At 39.5% G+C, this 16,307-nt stretch overlaps 1 protein-coding gene across 2 annotated transcripts in view; it reads right to left on the minus strand.

Moving 5' to 3' along the window:
* F13A1 (coagulation factor XIII A chain) overlaps positions 1 to 16,307 on the minus strand; it is a 163,747-nt gene that overhangs the window by 107,440 nt on the left and 40,000 nt on the right. For both annotated transcript variants that reach the window (XM_004753663.3, XM_004753664.3), the window contains exon 4: positions 7,834 to 8,085. In XM_004753663.3, the coding sequence (XP_004753720.1) occupies positions 7,834 to 8,085 (252 nt within the window). The remainder of the gene's footprint in view (positions 1 to 7,833; positions 8,086 to 16,307) is intronic.

The raw sequence follows: 16,307 nt of genomic DNA on the forward strand, positions 1-16,307 counted from the left end.
TACATATTGTCATTGGGGGGAAGGTATACCATCAATATATGTGAATTGATGAATGAATGGCTCTAGATTGAGGATATAAATTCTGGCCTGAGTCCCAAGGTCTTCAAAAGAAGGGGATATTGGCCATTGTTATTTGGTGCATTACACCATTCTGTACTGAAGGGTCTAAAAGACCATATATAATTATTAAGTAAATAGCATATTTACTTAAGTTGGTTGTATTTATTTACTATCTATTAAAGGTATCCAGGTATTGGAAACATTAATTTCTTTACATTAAATTTATTTGATTTCTTTGTTTAATGGAAAATACAAAAGTCATAGGGACATGGTGAGTTAGAGAGGAGAAGGGAGTTGGAAGAAATTGGAAGGGGAGGTGACCCATGAGAGTTTATGGACTCTGAAAAACAATCTGAGGGTTTTGAAGGGGTGGGGGGTGGGAGGTTGGGGTACCAGGTGGTGGGTATTAGAGAGGTCATGGATTGCATGGAGCACTGGGTGTGGTGCAAAAACAATGAATACTGTTATGCTGAAAATAAATAAAAAATAAATCTAAAAAAAAGTCATAGTGAATAAAAAGTTAGAAATACCAGATGTCAATTTGAAGTCAGATGCTAAGAGAGAGAAATCTACATACTCTATGCCCACAAAATCACTCCCACACATATCATATAAGTTTTTGACTTTTTTCAAGGTGGTAAGGTGTGAGATTGCATTTACAACTTGTCTATGATTATAGGTGCAGTGAGTCAAAAAAGCATTTACTTAGAATTATTAAATCAATGCAGTAAACATTTATTAAACATTAAGTATGTACTAGGTGCTGGGATACAAGGCTGAGTGAGGTAAGAGGAAACTAGCAATGGGGGATATGGGGAAACAAGTTAGGAAGAGAAAAAAGACCCCCGAATATGATTGATGTCCCACCAAACGGAATACTCAAACATGACCCAGAGTACTAAGCACAGGTATGAAACATCTAAATCTTTCAGAATACACTATCTGGCACTAATGCTAGACTAACAATCTGGTACATTCTGAATTTAAATAAGGAAATATATTCCATAATCCAGAGATCCTGAGCAGTTAGGAAAACAAGAGGAAGTCACAATAAATCCCTAACTCCTTCCTTCTACCCTTGTGGGTACAGTTTTCTAACACCCGGGAGAAAGGATCTCTCTCTAAGATTCATGGGATGGATCTGAAGCCTGGTTAGCGCTATTAAATTAAAAAACTGACCAATAATTCTCACTGCTTCTGCCCCTGTCCTCACTGGTGTAGTATTGCTATTGATCCCCATTAATGATTTAGTGATTAAGGAGGATAAATTGCCTATGAATGCAAAGCAAGCTGCAGGGCTCCCGGGAACTCAGCTGAACATTCTTCTGTCAATAAGTACTGTACATGCCTGTATAATTTTCAGCCCAATGTCCTAAGCCACCTTGGACATCACTTACAGATCAAGTGCACAGTATTTTCAGCATCTTTCTCATCTTGCTCTATTTTGTCAACTTCTGATTTCCTCTTGGTTATCTTTTCTACTTGAGCAATGGCTCTCTTTTTAACTGCTAACCCATTACCAGACTGTACAACTCTGTGAGTTCCTTGTTATGAATTAGCATAGCAGCTGTCAGGCTACAGTGTACTGGGCTTTGTGGAGGGCCATCACACAGATCTTTTTTTTTTTTTTTAATTTCTTTTCAGCTTAACAGCATTCATTGTTTTTGCACCACACCCACTGCTCCATGTAATCCTTGCCCTCTCTAATACCCACCACCTGGTTCTCCCAACCTCCCAACCCCCTGCCCCTTCAAAACCCTTAGATTGTTTTCAGAGTCCATAGTCTCTCATGGTTCACCTCCCCTTCCAATTTCCCTCAAATCCCTTTTCCTCTCTAATTCCCCTTGTCCTCCATGCTATTTGTTATGCTCCACAAATAAGTGAAACCATATGATAATTGACTCTCTCTGCTTGACTTATTTCACTCAGCATAATCTCTTCCATGTTGCTACAAAAGTTGGGTATTCATCCTTTAAGACAGAGAGGCATAATACTCCATAGTGTATACGGACCACATCTTCCTTATCCATTCGTCCATTGAAGGGCGTCTTGGTTCTTTCCACAGTTTGGTGACCGTGGCCATTGCTGCTATAAACATTGGGGTACAGATGGCCCTTCTTTTCACTACATCTGTATTTTGGGGCAAATACCCAGTAGTGCAATTGCAGGGTCATAGGGAAGCTCTATTTTTAATTTCTTGAGGAATCTCCACACTGTTCTCCAAAGTGGTTGTACCAACTTGCATTCCCACCAATAGTGTAAAAGGGTTGCCCTTTCTCCACATCCCCTCCAACACATGTTGTTTCCTGTCTTGCTAATTTTGGCCATTCTAACTGGTGTAATGTTGTATCTCAATGTGGTTTTAATTTGAATCTCCTTGAGGGCTAGTGATGATGAACATTTTTTCATGTGTCTGATAGCCATTTATATGTCTTCATTGGAGAAGTGTCTGTTCATATCTTTTGCCCATTTTTTGAAATGATTATCTGTTTTGTGTGTGAATTTGAGGAGTTCTTTATAGATCCTGGATAGATCAATCTATACTTTTAATGCCATTCTGATCAAAATTCCACCGGTATTTTTCAAAGAGCTAGAGCAAATAATCCAAAAATTTGTATGGAATTAGAAGAGACCCCGAATTGCTAAGGAAATGTTGAAAAACAAAAATAAAACTGGGGGCATCATGTTACCTGATTTCAAGCTTTACTACAAAGCTGTGATCACCAAAACAGCATGGTACTGGCATAAAAACAGACACATAGACCAGTGGGACAGAGTAGAGAGCCCAGATATGGACCCTCAACTCTATGGGCAAATAATCTTCAACAAAACAGGAAAAAATATACAGTGGAAAAAAGACAGTCTCTTCAATAAATGGTGCTGGGAAAACTGGACAGCTATATGCAGAAGAATGAAACTTGACCATTCTCTTATACCGTACACAAAGATAAACTTGAAATGGATAAAAGACCTCAACGTGAGACAGGAATCCATCAAAATCCTAGAGGAGAACATAGGCAGTAATCTCTTCAATATCAGTCACAGCAATTTCTTTCAAGATATGTCTCCAAAGACAAAGGAAACAAAAGCAAAAATGAATTTTTAGGACTTCATCAAAATCAAAAGCTTCTGCACAGCAAAGGAAACAGTCAACCAAACAAAGAGGTACCCATGGAATGGGAGAAGATACTTGCAAATGATAGTACAGACAAGAGGTTGATATCCAGGATCTATAAAGAACAGATCTTCTTTTTGAATTTTATGCCTTAATTTCTGGGCTGGGAAAACTACACAGTGCATGAGGTGAGGAGGTGATATCCTTCTCCCATTTCATAAGCGTTCTCTCAGAGATCTCAGTGAGCATGTTTAGAAAAGATTTTGTTACTTATTTTATTTTAGAGAGAGAATGACAGAGTGGGGGAAGGGGCAGAGGCAGAGGGAAAGAATCTCAAGCAGATTCTGCACTGAGTTTGGAATGATGCAGGACTCAGTCTCACAACCCTGAGATCATGATCTGAGCCGAAATCAAAAGCCAGACACTGAAACGACTGAGGCACCTAGGGGGATCCCTATTAGGTGGCTAAAATTAATCCCCACTGCCCTTCGGTGGGGATTAATTTTAGATTTAAAAGGGTGTTAGCTTAAAAACTGGCACCAGAATTTTTCTGGAGGGAATGGTCTTGGAAAAGTGTGTAGTCCCCAAAAGCCTAAATGTTGGAAGAACCCAAACAGCAAAATAAAAAACCTTGCTGAATTGCTCTACATGAGAGAATAAAGACAGTCTCCTCCTAAGAGAGGATGCAAGAGGAGCACGGGAACAAGGAGGAATGAAAGGATTCAGAGAAGAGACAATAAGGTGGGGAGAGACTGGGATTGGGTTTAAGGAGTTGGTGAAATTTTAAGCCAAGTAGAGAAGAACATAGGCAGTAACCTCTTCAATATCAGCTACAGTAATTTCTTTCAAGATATGTCTCCAAAGGCAAAGGAAACAAAAGTGAAAATGAATTTTTGGGACTTCATCCATATCAAAAGCTTCTATACAGCAAAGGAAACAGTCAACAAAACAAAGAGGTAACCCATGAAATGGGAAAAGATATTCACAAATATCTTCTTGCCATGTTCCTGGAATAAGCCCTCTTCCTACCTCCAAACTCTTAGTTATTTTTTATGAACCTCTAACACTCCCTTTCTTGCTTCTGATTCTCAACAGATGACTTTGCATCACAAAATGGAAACAACCTTGTCTTCCTTCCACTTAATCTAGAAAGACATCACAAAATGGAAACAACCTTATCTTCCTTCCACTTAATCTAGAAAAGCTTCATACTTAACCCATCTTCCACATTGCTCTTGTCACAGTGGAAGGTGGACAGCCACACCTATCAAGGGCTCTTCACCTGTTCCCTGAATTCCACTCAGTCAAGGATTTTAATCCCTATGTTGGTTCTTCTCAACCTTGGCTTTAAAAATCACCTGCAGACCTTTTTAAAAATCCTAAAGCCCAAGAGTGCCTGGTGGCTCAGTCAGTTAGGAGTCTGACTCTAGATTTCAGCTCTGGTCATGATCTCATGGTGACAACTAGGTGTAGAGCCTGCTTCAGATTCGCTCTCTCCTTCTTCATCTGACCCTCCCCCAACTCACATTATCTCTCTCTCTAGAAAAACAAAACAAAACAGATAAATCCTAAAGCCCAGGCTACATACCAGACCAACCAGAATGTCTGAGACATAGGTAGTTAACTGCCTGGGTGATTCTAATGTGTAGCCAAGGCTGTGGACTGCTACCTTCTCTCTGGGCAGTAAACTCAATTTTTCTTGGTTTGTCTCCATCTCCATAAAATTGTGCCTAATAAATTCTGTCTTTAAAAAAATTCTTCTGTGACCTTCATATCACCATCTCTGTTTTACAGAAAGTCTTCTTGCAGAACATGGCAATAGCTGTTATCTCCACGTTCTTACTTCCCATTGCACTGTAGTCCATGCCCATCTCTCTGGCTTCTTTCCCCATCCCTGTGGAAAAAAATCTTTCCAAGTTCCCCAGTGACTTCCATATTTCCACAGTTTATGGCTATTTTCTTTCCCTATCCTATTTAACTCATCAGCATCATTCCAAAGAACCAGTTGCTATCTTCTTGATACAATTATCCAGCTCTGTGACACCATGCTTTACTGATTTCCTCTAACTCCTTCTCAGTCTCCTTCTCCTTTGTCTAGGCTCTAATTGCTGATGATACTGAATCTGTGTTTGTTCTTTCTTTAAACTTCCCTGCTAGCTCCTGATGGTGCCCATATTTACATCCCAAGCTCAGCTATCCCTGCGGAGCTCTAGATTCACTGATTCAAGTGACTACTTGATGTTTTCACTTGAAGATCCCACAGATATCACCAAATTAACATTTCTAAATATAATTCTTAGTTCCACCCCTAGATCTTTTCCTCCACTTTCCCCAGTCTTCCTAGTTCTGAAAACAGCACCACCTCAAACCTAGTCAGTCAGATACACGCCACCTAGAGTTATTCTTGACTCCTCTCTCTTCTTCACCTCCCATGATCAACCCCTCTTCATTTTCTGTTCTAAATCCAAAGCATTCTCCAATTCATCCCCTCTTCATCTCCACTGCCGCCACCATCCATCATCATCTCTGTCCTGGGCCACAGCTTCCAAACTGATCTGCCTAGTTTTATTCTCATCTGTCCTTTCAGAGATACCTAGGGGAGGGCCCTCTGTTCCCTTTCGGTAATGTAGCATCAAGTGTTGGGCCATGTTATCTCTACACCAGGCAACTCCTTCTGAACAGGGAAACCTGGAAGCTGCTCACCATGTATACAACCGAGGCAGGGATCAGGTAGTAGAAAGTTATTAAACTATCCACTCCCTGAATGATTCTCCTATAAACTCAATGTCAGGCAACATGACTTACCCTTTACAGCTCTGGAAAACTGGAAACATAGATTGAAACGCATGTAGACACATACCCCATGATATGTGATATAAACCTTTTTGGGGATTATACCAAATTTGGGGTAAACCATATCATTTCTAAATACCTTGGAGTGCCAGATAGTTATATGAAATTATATGATTTTCTATTTGTAATGCAAAGAAAATCAATAATGAATCCCTAGTTTATTTATTTTACAAATATGGATTCTTAAAATACAATTTTTTTTTTACAATAAGCCATGACCAAAGTACTTCGCCATTTCATTTCTTTGCTTTCATTCTCTATTAGACCTCCAAACGCTGGTGTTCCTTAGGGCTTAATGCTATATCTTCTTTCCTCTCTGTATTTTCTCCCTAGGTGCAAATGACTCCCAAGTTTACAACTCTGATTCTTGTGTCCAGATTCACAGAATGGAATACCTACTTGTCATCTCTGCTTGGGTATCTACAGTTAACTCCAACTTAACATTTTGAAAATCATAGTGTGTCTCTACACCTTCATTCCCTTCAGTCTTCCCCACCTCTGTAAGCAGCACCACATCCCCTCAGTCACAGAATGCTTTATATCTGGTTGACAAGATTATTGTACACAGGAGGGCACCTTTGAACAGCACATAGCCCTATTAACATCTCCTATTACCATCAGCCTTGGACACCTGTCTCAGAGATAGGATTATCAGGTACAAGATGATGGGGTGGAGAGTGGGGAGTATAGGATTAGCTCAGTGCCATCTGCCAACACTACTGGAACTGATAATTCAAAGTAAAGGTCGGTAGGATTCGGTTTTATATTATATATGAGTAAACAATGTTGTTGTTCACTTATTATCAATAGGTAAGTGCAGCTCAACCCTGATTCAAATGCCATTCTCACAAGCAATATCATTCAAAATCAGCAAAAAAAAAAAAAAAAAAAAATACAGCCTCATTTTGGAAGATAGTGGAGAGCACTACACAGGAAGTAAGATGATGTGAGACATCTCCCATCCTGTGTCAGCTTTTAATAAGTTTCATGGCGTTATTTTTTAAGATGCAAAAGTGCACCCTCTCCCATTAATGCAGCTGCAATGTTTGCTTCTGCTTCTGGAACTGAAAATCAGCTCCATTCCAAGTATGGAAGCAGTGGGCAGATAAAGAAGGGCAGACACGGGGATGGGGGAAAAGCACTGTGCGTGACTAAGTTTTTAAACTGAATTGAGAGAAATCCTAGGACTTGACCTATTTTATTTGAATATAAGTAGATTCTCCCTTTATGTAAAACCGAAAGGGAGAATCAGAATAGCAGTAGAGATTAAGTTGTATTATATTAAACTAAAGTTACATATTTGTACATCCAGAGTTATGGTTTATGAAATTTATATCCACTTGGTATTTATGGGATTCTTCCAACTTTCAGGCTTTCTGTTCTTGAATTAGGGAGATAGAGAAGTTTGTTTTACTATGGATAGGATCAACTTTATCCTATTTTTCTGAAGCCAGATTATAGAACCTAACAGTCTTGAAAGCCCATTTTGTTTACAGAGTAATAACATACACAGAAGTGACACCATCAATACCCAGCTCCACAATTAACTAATTGTGCAACTTCAGGCATTCTTCGATTATTTCCTGGAATAAATGTTTACCAGTACTAATTTCACATGCACAGGCTTTGTCCTCATATATATTAAGGACAAATTTCATTTTTTCCCGTCTTTCAACCATGGGAAACAGTGTATGTAGAAAAGGGACATATCTTCTAGAATAATTCTGCTAACCCTCCAAAAAGAGATGCATTGGAAAAAAATGAGGAACTTTTTTTTTTAAATGAGAAAAATGCTTGCTCCTTACCTTCACACCAAGGATTGAAGAGAATGTAGGTGTCTGTTTCTGGGTTTCGGCTGGTACGAAGTATGCCATAGGGGGTCCAGACAGCAACATACATGCGGAACTTCCCCACAATACACTCTGGAGAAGACTGGATGGACAGCCGGACAGACCTGTCCTCTCTCATGACAACTTTGGCCCCCCACTTGCCTTTCTGCAACTCCGGGACGATAGGAACTGGAATGTAGGTTCCCTTGTTCTCCTGAGGGTAGCGACCTTTGAGAAGAGAGAAGAAGTGTTGAGTCTATTTCACAAACCATTTTTGTTCTCACTCTGTCATCTTGTAGCTGAAGATTAAAATAATTAATTGGACTTGAAATCATAAGACTTGGGTTTGAATTTCATTTCTGCTACTGTGTTGCTACGCGACATTAGTTGATTTTCTTCTTTGAAGCTCAGACTTGTCATGTCTAGATTAAAAAAAAAAGAATAACAATACTTACAGGAATAGTCATTTGTTAGTTAATGAATTCAAATAAGATGTTTTTCAGGAAACCATTGGTAAAATTTAGTTTTGAGGTTAACACTATGAATTAAGAATTTGGTCTAAATGACTGTAATAAAGACAAATAAAATGTATCCTGAGAAAACTTACACATAAAGTGGAAATATGGTAAAATTCCCTGTTACTTCATTTTTTATTGAAATAACAGCTAAAATTTGTTATGCATGAAAAATTATAGGCAAAGCATCTTACATGGGTTATTTTACTTCCTCCTCAGGTAATATCATTATCGTCATTTACCGATGAAGAAAAAGAGAAGGTAATAGGGATTTGTAGAGGTCAAGTAATTGGCTAGAAGTTGCCAGCATAGGGGAGGAGCAGAGCCCAAGATTCAAATCTAGAGAACTTGCCTCTGGAACCTGAATTCTTGCCCAGGACATAAAGCTAAATCCCTGATACGACTGCCAATAAACACATGTTTCAGTTGAATATGAAGAAGGTCAAATATACAACCTATAAATATAATCCTATTATAGGTAATATAACAAATCGCATTCAGAATAAGCAAAAACACATTTGCCTATCCCACTAAAAAAGCAATTCTAACTTTTAGAAAGCAGAATTTCAGGGAATGATAACTTCACAGTACCCTATTTATTTATTTGAGAGAGAGAAAAAACAAGCAAGCACTAGCAGCAGACAGAGTGAAAGGGAGAAGCAGGCTCCCCGCTGATCAGAGAGCTCAATGTGGGGGCTTCGATCCCAGGACCCTGGATCATGACCTGAGGTGAAGGCAGACACTTAATGACTGAGTCACGGAGGTGCCCTATGCTATGAGGTCTTAAAGGATTCTTTGGTAGGCATATTTTCAAAGGTAGAGCATTCTAAGGAGGTGGTTGCATAAGTTAACTGCTGTGTAATTTTGTGAGATGTTTAATCTTAATGAAAACAATAACTTACACAGTGTAAGTTGGAGAGAAAGAGTAGAACCCCAATGCTTTGTTATGTGTTAGGGGTATCAATTAATCACCACTCAGGATGAATATTATAAATCCAATAAAGCCTTAAAAATGGTTTGCTGCCAAGGTGCAACATTGTCTAGGTGGTGATTTTGGAAATACCTGGAGCTTAGCCCCTGTGAATGCTGCACATAAATCCTGCAAGAGCTGTTTGTTCAAAGGCGCCTCCATATTTCCTGTGCATGTTCCTCTTTGTGCTTGTTCAAACTAGGAGATAAGGCTGCCCTTTTCTCTGGAGGCATTGTTGCTCTCTGGAGCCCCTCAGCAGTACTGAAGTGTACACATCAAACTCAATCTCACTAGCTAAATGGGACCATAATTCATTCATTACAGGGGCTCCTGGCAGCTGTTGCCACTAAATACTGGCTTGGATTTAGAAGAAACAGTATTAAATATAATACAAGCTTAGTAAAAACAAGTTTTCAGAGATAAAATCTATGCTATAAGGACAGATTCAATTTAAAAAAAATAAAAGGAGTTTTCAAAATGCATTACACAATAATGCTCCTTCAGCAGCAGCAATGAAGGTGGAGGGAATCTCTGAAGCTATGTGTGAGTGATGAGCCTCAGCTTCTACTTTGCACTAACATCCCCTTTTGTTAGGAACATTGAAATAAAGAGGACAATCATTTAGTTTCCATTATTACACCTGCAATTATTTCAAAGACTCACATTAAATTTTACCTGTTAAATTCATGGTATACCATAGAAGGAACAAAAAAGGGGAACCATGTTCATTCCTTCTGGCTTTGAACACAGTCACAACTTAATCTAAAGACTAGTTTGAACATTCTTCATTCATGCAACAATATTGTCTACTATGTGCTATACATTATTCTAAGTGCTAGGAATACAACACTGAACAAAACAGACTCCTGTGCTCATAGAGCTTGTAGTCTGTGGAAAAAGCCAATGCTTGTTTTGTGTATTATGTGCCTGTCACTGCTTTATTCCTTCTATTAAACTGTGAGAAGGAAATTATTATCATCACCCTAAATTTGACAAATCAAGGAACTAACAACATGTGGCCATTAAGCAATTTGTCCAAGGTGATGCAACTAGTTAAGCAGCAAGGTTGAGATCCAAATGCAATCAGTCTAGTTGGAAAGGCTGGCAGTTTAACCACTAAACTCTATGGTATTTGTATGTGTGGAAAAGGTTTTGGAGTTGGTGAGAACTATGTCCAAATTCTGACTCCACAGTTCACTATAGGTGTAACTTTGCACAAATTGCTTAACTGATTGAGCTTTCATTTCCTTGTCTCTGCAGTTCCAGAAATGGAAGGAAAAATAGATTTTATAACATACTAAAAGCTTTACACTTGGTGAATGGTAGGGAGTAACTCAGGAAACATTTATTGTTTGTGTTTAAATGTAACAGCTACTGGCAAGTAAAACCAGAAGGAAGAAGAGGTGATACCCCATCCGCTCCTGCCCTACAAGGTTTGGTTCTAAATCAGAAGAAATGTGAGTGTCCCAGTGAAAGCTGGTTACTTCTGTGGAGGGACATGTGGCCATGGGGAGAGTAATTCAGCTGGCTCAGCCCCTTACTGTGTGATCATGGTACTTGTCCTCTCCCACTTTTTCTGTAAAGTGGGATACTACGGATCATAGTTGGTGATGGGGAGGGCGGTTCAATAAATGGCAGTTATTGTTACAGTATTTCCTGCACTGTCTCAAGCTTTCTGATTCCTCTAAGTGATCCTTTTTCTGCACCAAGTTTAGGAAGCCAGGATGGGTTCATTGACATTCAACTTAAGAATCCAATTCTACTTCAAGGGCCAGTTCATTCCTGAGTCAAATATGCTAAACTAAGAGAATGCACACTCAGTAAAAAAAAATGACATCATTCATTATGAACCAAAAAGCCTTAAAAATTTCAGAATCACCATGTAAGAATCACCTGAAACTTGTCCCTCACTCATAACTTGGGATTTTCTGAATCAGTTATGGTGACTGTCATTTTCATTCATTCATGCCTTAATCAGAAGTCAGCAAGTGATGATCTACAGGCCAAAGGTAGCTGACTGGTTGTTGGTGTAAATAAAGTTTGACTGGCACACACTCGTCTGTTCAAGTATGATTGTGTTAAAACAGCAGGCTAGAGTAGCTGTGACAGGGACCATATGGTCTGCAATGCCTAAAATATTTGCTATCTGGCCCTGGTAAATGGTTGCCAACCTGTGCCTTAGAGAATTTTACATTTTATATATTTAAGGGGTGATTTATTATGGAGACTCAGAATCTAAGACTGGGACCTAAGAAGAAAATATTATCACCTAGTTTTCTCTTCTAAAGAGAAATATGTCACTAAACTAATAACAAGCATCTGAACTACTATTAGGTCAGCATTTGGTTTCTTTAACACCTCCTAGTTAAATTCCTCACAGTATTAGATGGTGTTGAAGACATAGGAAGCGGTTGTAATTTTTTTTTATGAATTTCACTAGACATAGATAAAATGTTCAATTTAATTACTGTATAAGGTATTTAGAGTTGCCAAGGCAGCTCCTATAGCTAGAGATGGAAATAAAGTGACAGGAATAAAGGCTTATTTCTGGGGTCTTTTCCTGCGAAGGAATTTTTGCAGATGGGAAACTGAGGACCCTTGAGGTTGTCCCATGAGGGGCATCTATATAACTAGGCAGAGGTTAGAGACAGGCCTTGGACCAAGTTCTCTGTACTGTGACACCCGTTCTCCTTTCTCTGGATCATGTTGCTTATATGGAGCTAAGAGGAGGATACTGAAGGCACTACAAAATAATAATAATAATAATAATGTATCTACTTTGTTAATTAATTATGACAAATATACCATATTAGTGTATAACGTTAATACTGGGGCAAACTAGATGCAGGGTTTATTTATTTATTTTTCAAAATTTCTTTATTTATTTTAGAGAACATGTGTGCACACATAAGTCGGGGGAGGGACAGAGGAAGAGAAAGAGAGAACCCTCAAGGAGACACCCTGCTGAGTATAGAGCCAAACGCTGGGCTCCGTCCCAGAACACAGAGATCATGACATGAGCAGAAACCAAGAGTCCAATGCTCAACCGGCTGTGCCACCCAAGCACCCTTAGAACTCTCTGTACTATCCTGTACTATCCTTATAATTTTTCTTTAAACCGAAAAACTTTTTTTTTTTTTTTTTTTTTTAGAGAAGGAGAATATGAGCGGGGCGAGGACCAGGGTCGGGGAGAATATCAAGCAGACTCTTGCTGAGCACAGAGCCCAACATGGGGCTCCATCTCATGACCCTGTGGTCAACGATGTGAGCCAAAGTTAAGAGTTGGATGCTCCACCAACAGAGCCACCCAGGTGCCCCTAAACTGAAAGTACTCTAAGATAAACTGTTTATCTAAAAATAAAGATGAAGAATAGAGCAGAATAAGGCTGGAACATCTGAAGGGTTAGGAGTCCAAAGAACAGTGTGGGGATATGCCTTGGTGGATAGGAGGGGCAAGAGACAGAAGCATGGATGCAAGGGCTTAATAACCAGTAGTAAGAAAGAAAACCTGCAGGGGGAGGTTGCAAAGAGGAGTTGGGGCTACGATGGATTTGAGGTGGGAAGGGTTCTAAAGCTCTGTCAGTGACTGAAAGGAGAAGGGAAGAAGGGGAAGCAGGACAGCTGATATGCACAGGACACACTGCAGCAGACCAGCGTGTGGAAACAAATCAGGAACAGGCAGTCAATACATTCATTCCAAAGGCAGGCGCAAGAACCCAAATTCACAGATGTTTTCATATTCACTGTATGGAAAAGCTGATTATTAATGGGAGACCTGACATGTCAATAGTACCGCAGGGTCTTGTCGGCTGCTCTGTACACCATGTTTAATTCTGAATGTAATGATTTCAATGACAGCTCTGGGGAAGAATTTTCTATGATTGAGTTGTGAGTGAGGAAGTTATGACAGAGTAGTATTTCATTTCGTTAAATAGCCCTTCTCACCCCCAGGAGGTAGCATGTATAAGAGACCACGAGCAGGCTGCACTCTGGAACACCCATCCATCAACATCTACGACTGCCCATCAACTATCCTTGGCTAAATCTGGATGTGAACCTCAGCCTTACACAGGTGGTGATCACCATACACATATTTGCTGAAAGTGTGAAATGTCTGATAATTGCTCCCCCCACAAATTGTGTGACTTTTGTGTTAAAAAATCTGAGCAAGAAAAACAGAAGCAGAAAATATCAAGTCTCAGAAAGGATTCTTACCTTGTTTTTAATAATGTAGTCTTTGAAATTGGACTACTAACCGTGAAAAAAATATAATTACCGATTGCATTCTTTCACACTTATCTAAAATTGGTGCCATCTTCCCACCTGATCTATAAATTAACACATGCTCTTAGTTTAAGTGCTTGTTTTCATTTGTAAATTAGTTTTGAGGCCATGGAAAAACTGTAAGGTAAAATTCACTTGGACCCTATGCCTACATTTGAACACTCTTGTGTTTTCTTTAACCTCATCCTCTCCTTACACATACATGGGTAAATACAGAGAGCTGCACCTACCTTAACACCCCCATCCCGGGAGGAAGTGGGTGAACATATTTAGTTCCTTAAGATTTTATTTTTTACTAATATTGGCTTGTTGAGGTTGAGCTTTTTTACATGGCTCAACATTTTTGTCTCATTCACATGACAGAAAAGAGAAATCCACCTCCAGGTCATGTTCTCCCTCTGTGTCCCTGGGGAAAATTAGCTCTCAATGATTCATTGCACAGACCAGAGAACCCTCTTCATGCAAAGTGCTGCCTAGGCAAAACTCTACAGAGGAACATGTTGTATTTTAAAAATTCATTCTTAGTGAGTTGATTGCCTGGAATTTTTTTTTTTTAATTAAAAACACAATGTCAGAAAAAGGAAAAAGTAAACATAATGTCCTTGTGCTAATTAGGTTCCCAGATAGTCCAAAAAGAGCACCAACCAGCATATAGTATGGTCAGTATGGTCGAATATTGTTGCTAAATAGAATTTTTTTTACTTCATTTTGCTCATACCTAAAACCCAGAAGATCATACTCAGCAAGGAGGAGGAGTAGGTCTGCCAGTCACTTTGCCTTGGTGCTCTGAAATGAAGAAGTTTATACCTCAGAACACCTCCACTTCTCTCATCTTGGCAACATCGCCTACAAGTGAAGTGACCAAAGTTGTGCTCCATCTATGCTAGACTTAGTAACAACACCCGAAAAGCCCAAACAAAACTGTTCTTTCTTATTCACTTACATCTCTATTTTTCTTATTAAACGAAACAAAGATATTATCTTACTTGTCTTTATAGCCCCATAGAATGCTGTCAGAATGCCATGTACCAAACAGGTGCACCATAAATGTCAATGGGACTGCATCGTGCTTTTTGAAGATGTCAAGTCCGATTCAGAGTATCACAGAGATTATGCTTAGTGAAATAAGTCAAGCAGAGAGAGTCAATTATCATATAATTTCACTTATTTGTGGAGCATAACAATAGCATGGAGGACATGGGGAGTTAGAGAGGAGAAGGGAGTTGGGGGAAATTGGAAGGGGAGGTGAACCATGAGAGACTATGGACTCTGAAAAACAATCTGAGGGTTTTGAAGGGGTGGGTGGGGGGGTGGGGGGTTGGGGGAGCCAGGTGGTGGGTATTAGAGAGGGCAGGGATTGCATGGAGCACTGGGTGTGGTAACAAAAACAATGAATACTGTTATGCTGAAAAAAAAAAAAAAGAGTATCACAGAGACTTTAGAAGATCTGGAACGAGATGCCTGTAGCAAGCCAGTTGTCAATTCCAAGCATCTTTCATAAGAAATGAAAATTTCTAGTTCGAAACCTTTTCCTTTAAAGGGGTGTTTTCCATTCACATATAAATATGTTTTAAGTTGAGCTCTGACTCCACCTAATTGCAGACTTTCTTTAATAGTGAATTCTTAAAAGAGGATCCTCTCTAGGGAACACATGAATACATCATGTCTCCAGCTGGGAAGGTAAATTTCATGATGTTAATTCATTTTTCTATTTGATTCATTTGTTTTTCCTGAGACGCATCTCTCACGCTCAAAATAATCAATCAATTTCCAAACGGGCCCTGAAAGTGTTGTTGTGGCAACATGGTGCATGTGGCAGAGCTGGAAAAAGGAGTATGTAGACTTGTATAGGAAAGGAAACCTGTTTTTTTTTTTTTTAAATATTTTATTTACTTATTTGACAGAGAGAGATCACAAGCAGGCAGAGAGAGAGGAGGAATCAGGCTCCCTGCTGAGCAGAGAACCCGATGCGGGCCTCGATCCCAGGACCCTGAGATCATGACCTGAGCCGAAGGCAGGGGCTTAACCCACTGAGCCACCCAGGTGCCCAGGAAACCTGGTTTCAACAGCCTTGAGATCGAACAGCAGTGCACAGCAACCAGGATGTGATGAGTCCCTGCATTACCTTCAGAAACATCAGGTTACCAACTACAAAAACGAAATACCACCATCAAAAAAGAAACAATTAAATGAAAGGCGTAGGAATCTTGGGTGGTAACAACGAAGAGGAGAGAAACGCCAATGTTCAAAAGCAAATCATTTCATCGAGGACCTCAGGAATTTGCCCTGGGAGAGTTTATACATATATTTTCAGATGTTTCTTAAGGGAAGAAAGCTTCCTGGCAATGTGTCTTCTGTGGATCCAGCAAACTGAGGAAGGAAAGGGAAGCTTGTTGAGGACAGAGACTGATTTGTGTTTAACATTGCATACCCAGTGGCAGGCAAGATGGTTGGAACACAGTAGGTGCTCAAAAAATATTTGGTAAATTGAAGATAGACTTTCTTTAAGCACCTTTTCTATCTCAATTTTATTTCACTTTTCTTTCAATCTTTTCTATGTCTTTTATTTTTTTAAAATATTTTATTTATTTATTTGACAGAGAGATCACAAGTAGGCAGAGAGGCAGGGAGAGAGAGGGGGAAGCAGGCTCTCTGCTGAGCAGAGAGCCCAATGGGGGGCT

This window comes from Mustela putorius, unplaced genomic scaffold, assembly GCF_011764305.1.
Source record: "Mustela putorius furo isolate JIRA1106 unplaced genomic scaffold, ASM1176430v1.1 tig00003870_pilon_pilon_pilon, whole genome shotgun sequence".
NCBI classification, from domain to species: Eukaryota; Metazoa; Chordata; class Mammalia; order Carnivora; family Mustelidae; genus Mustela; species Mustela putorius.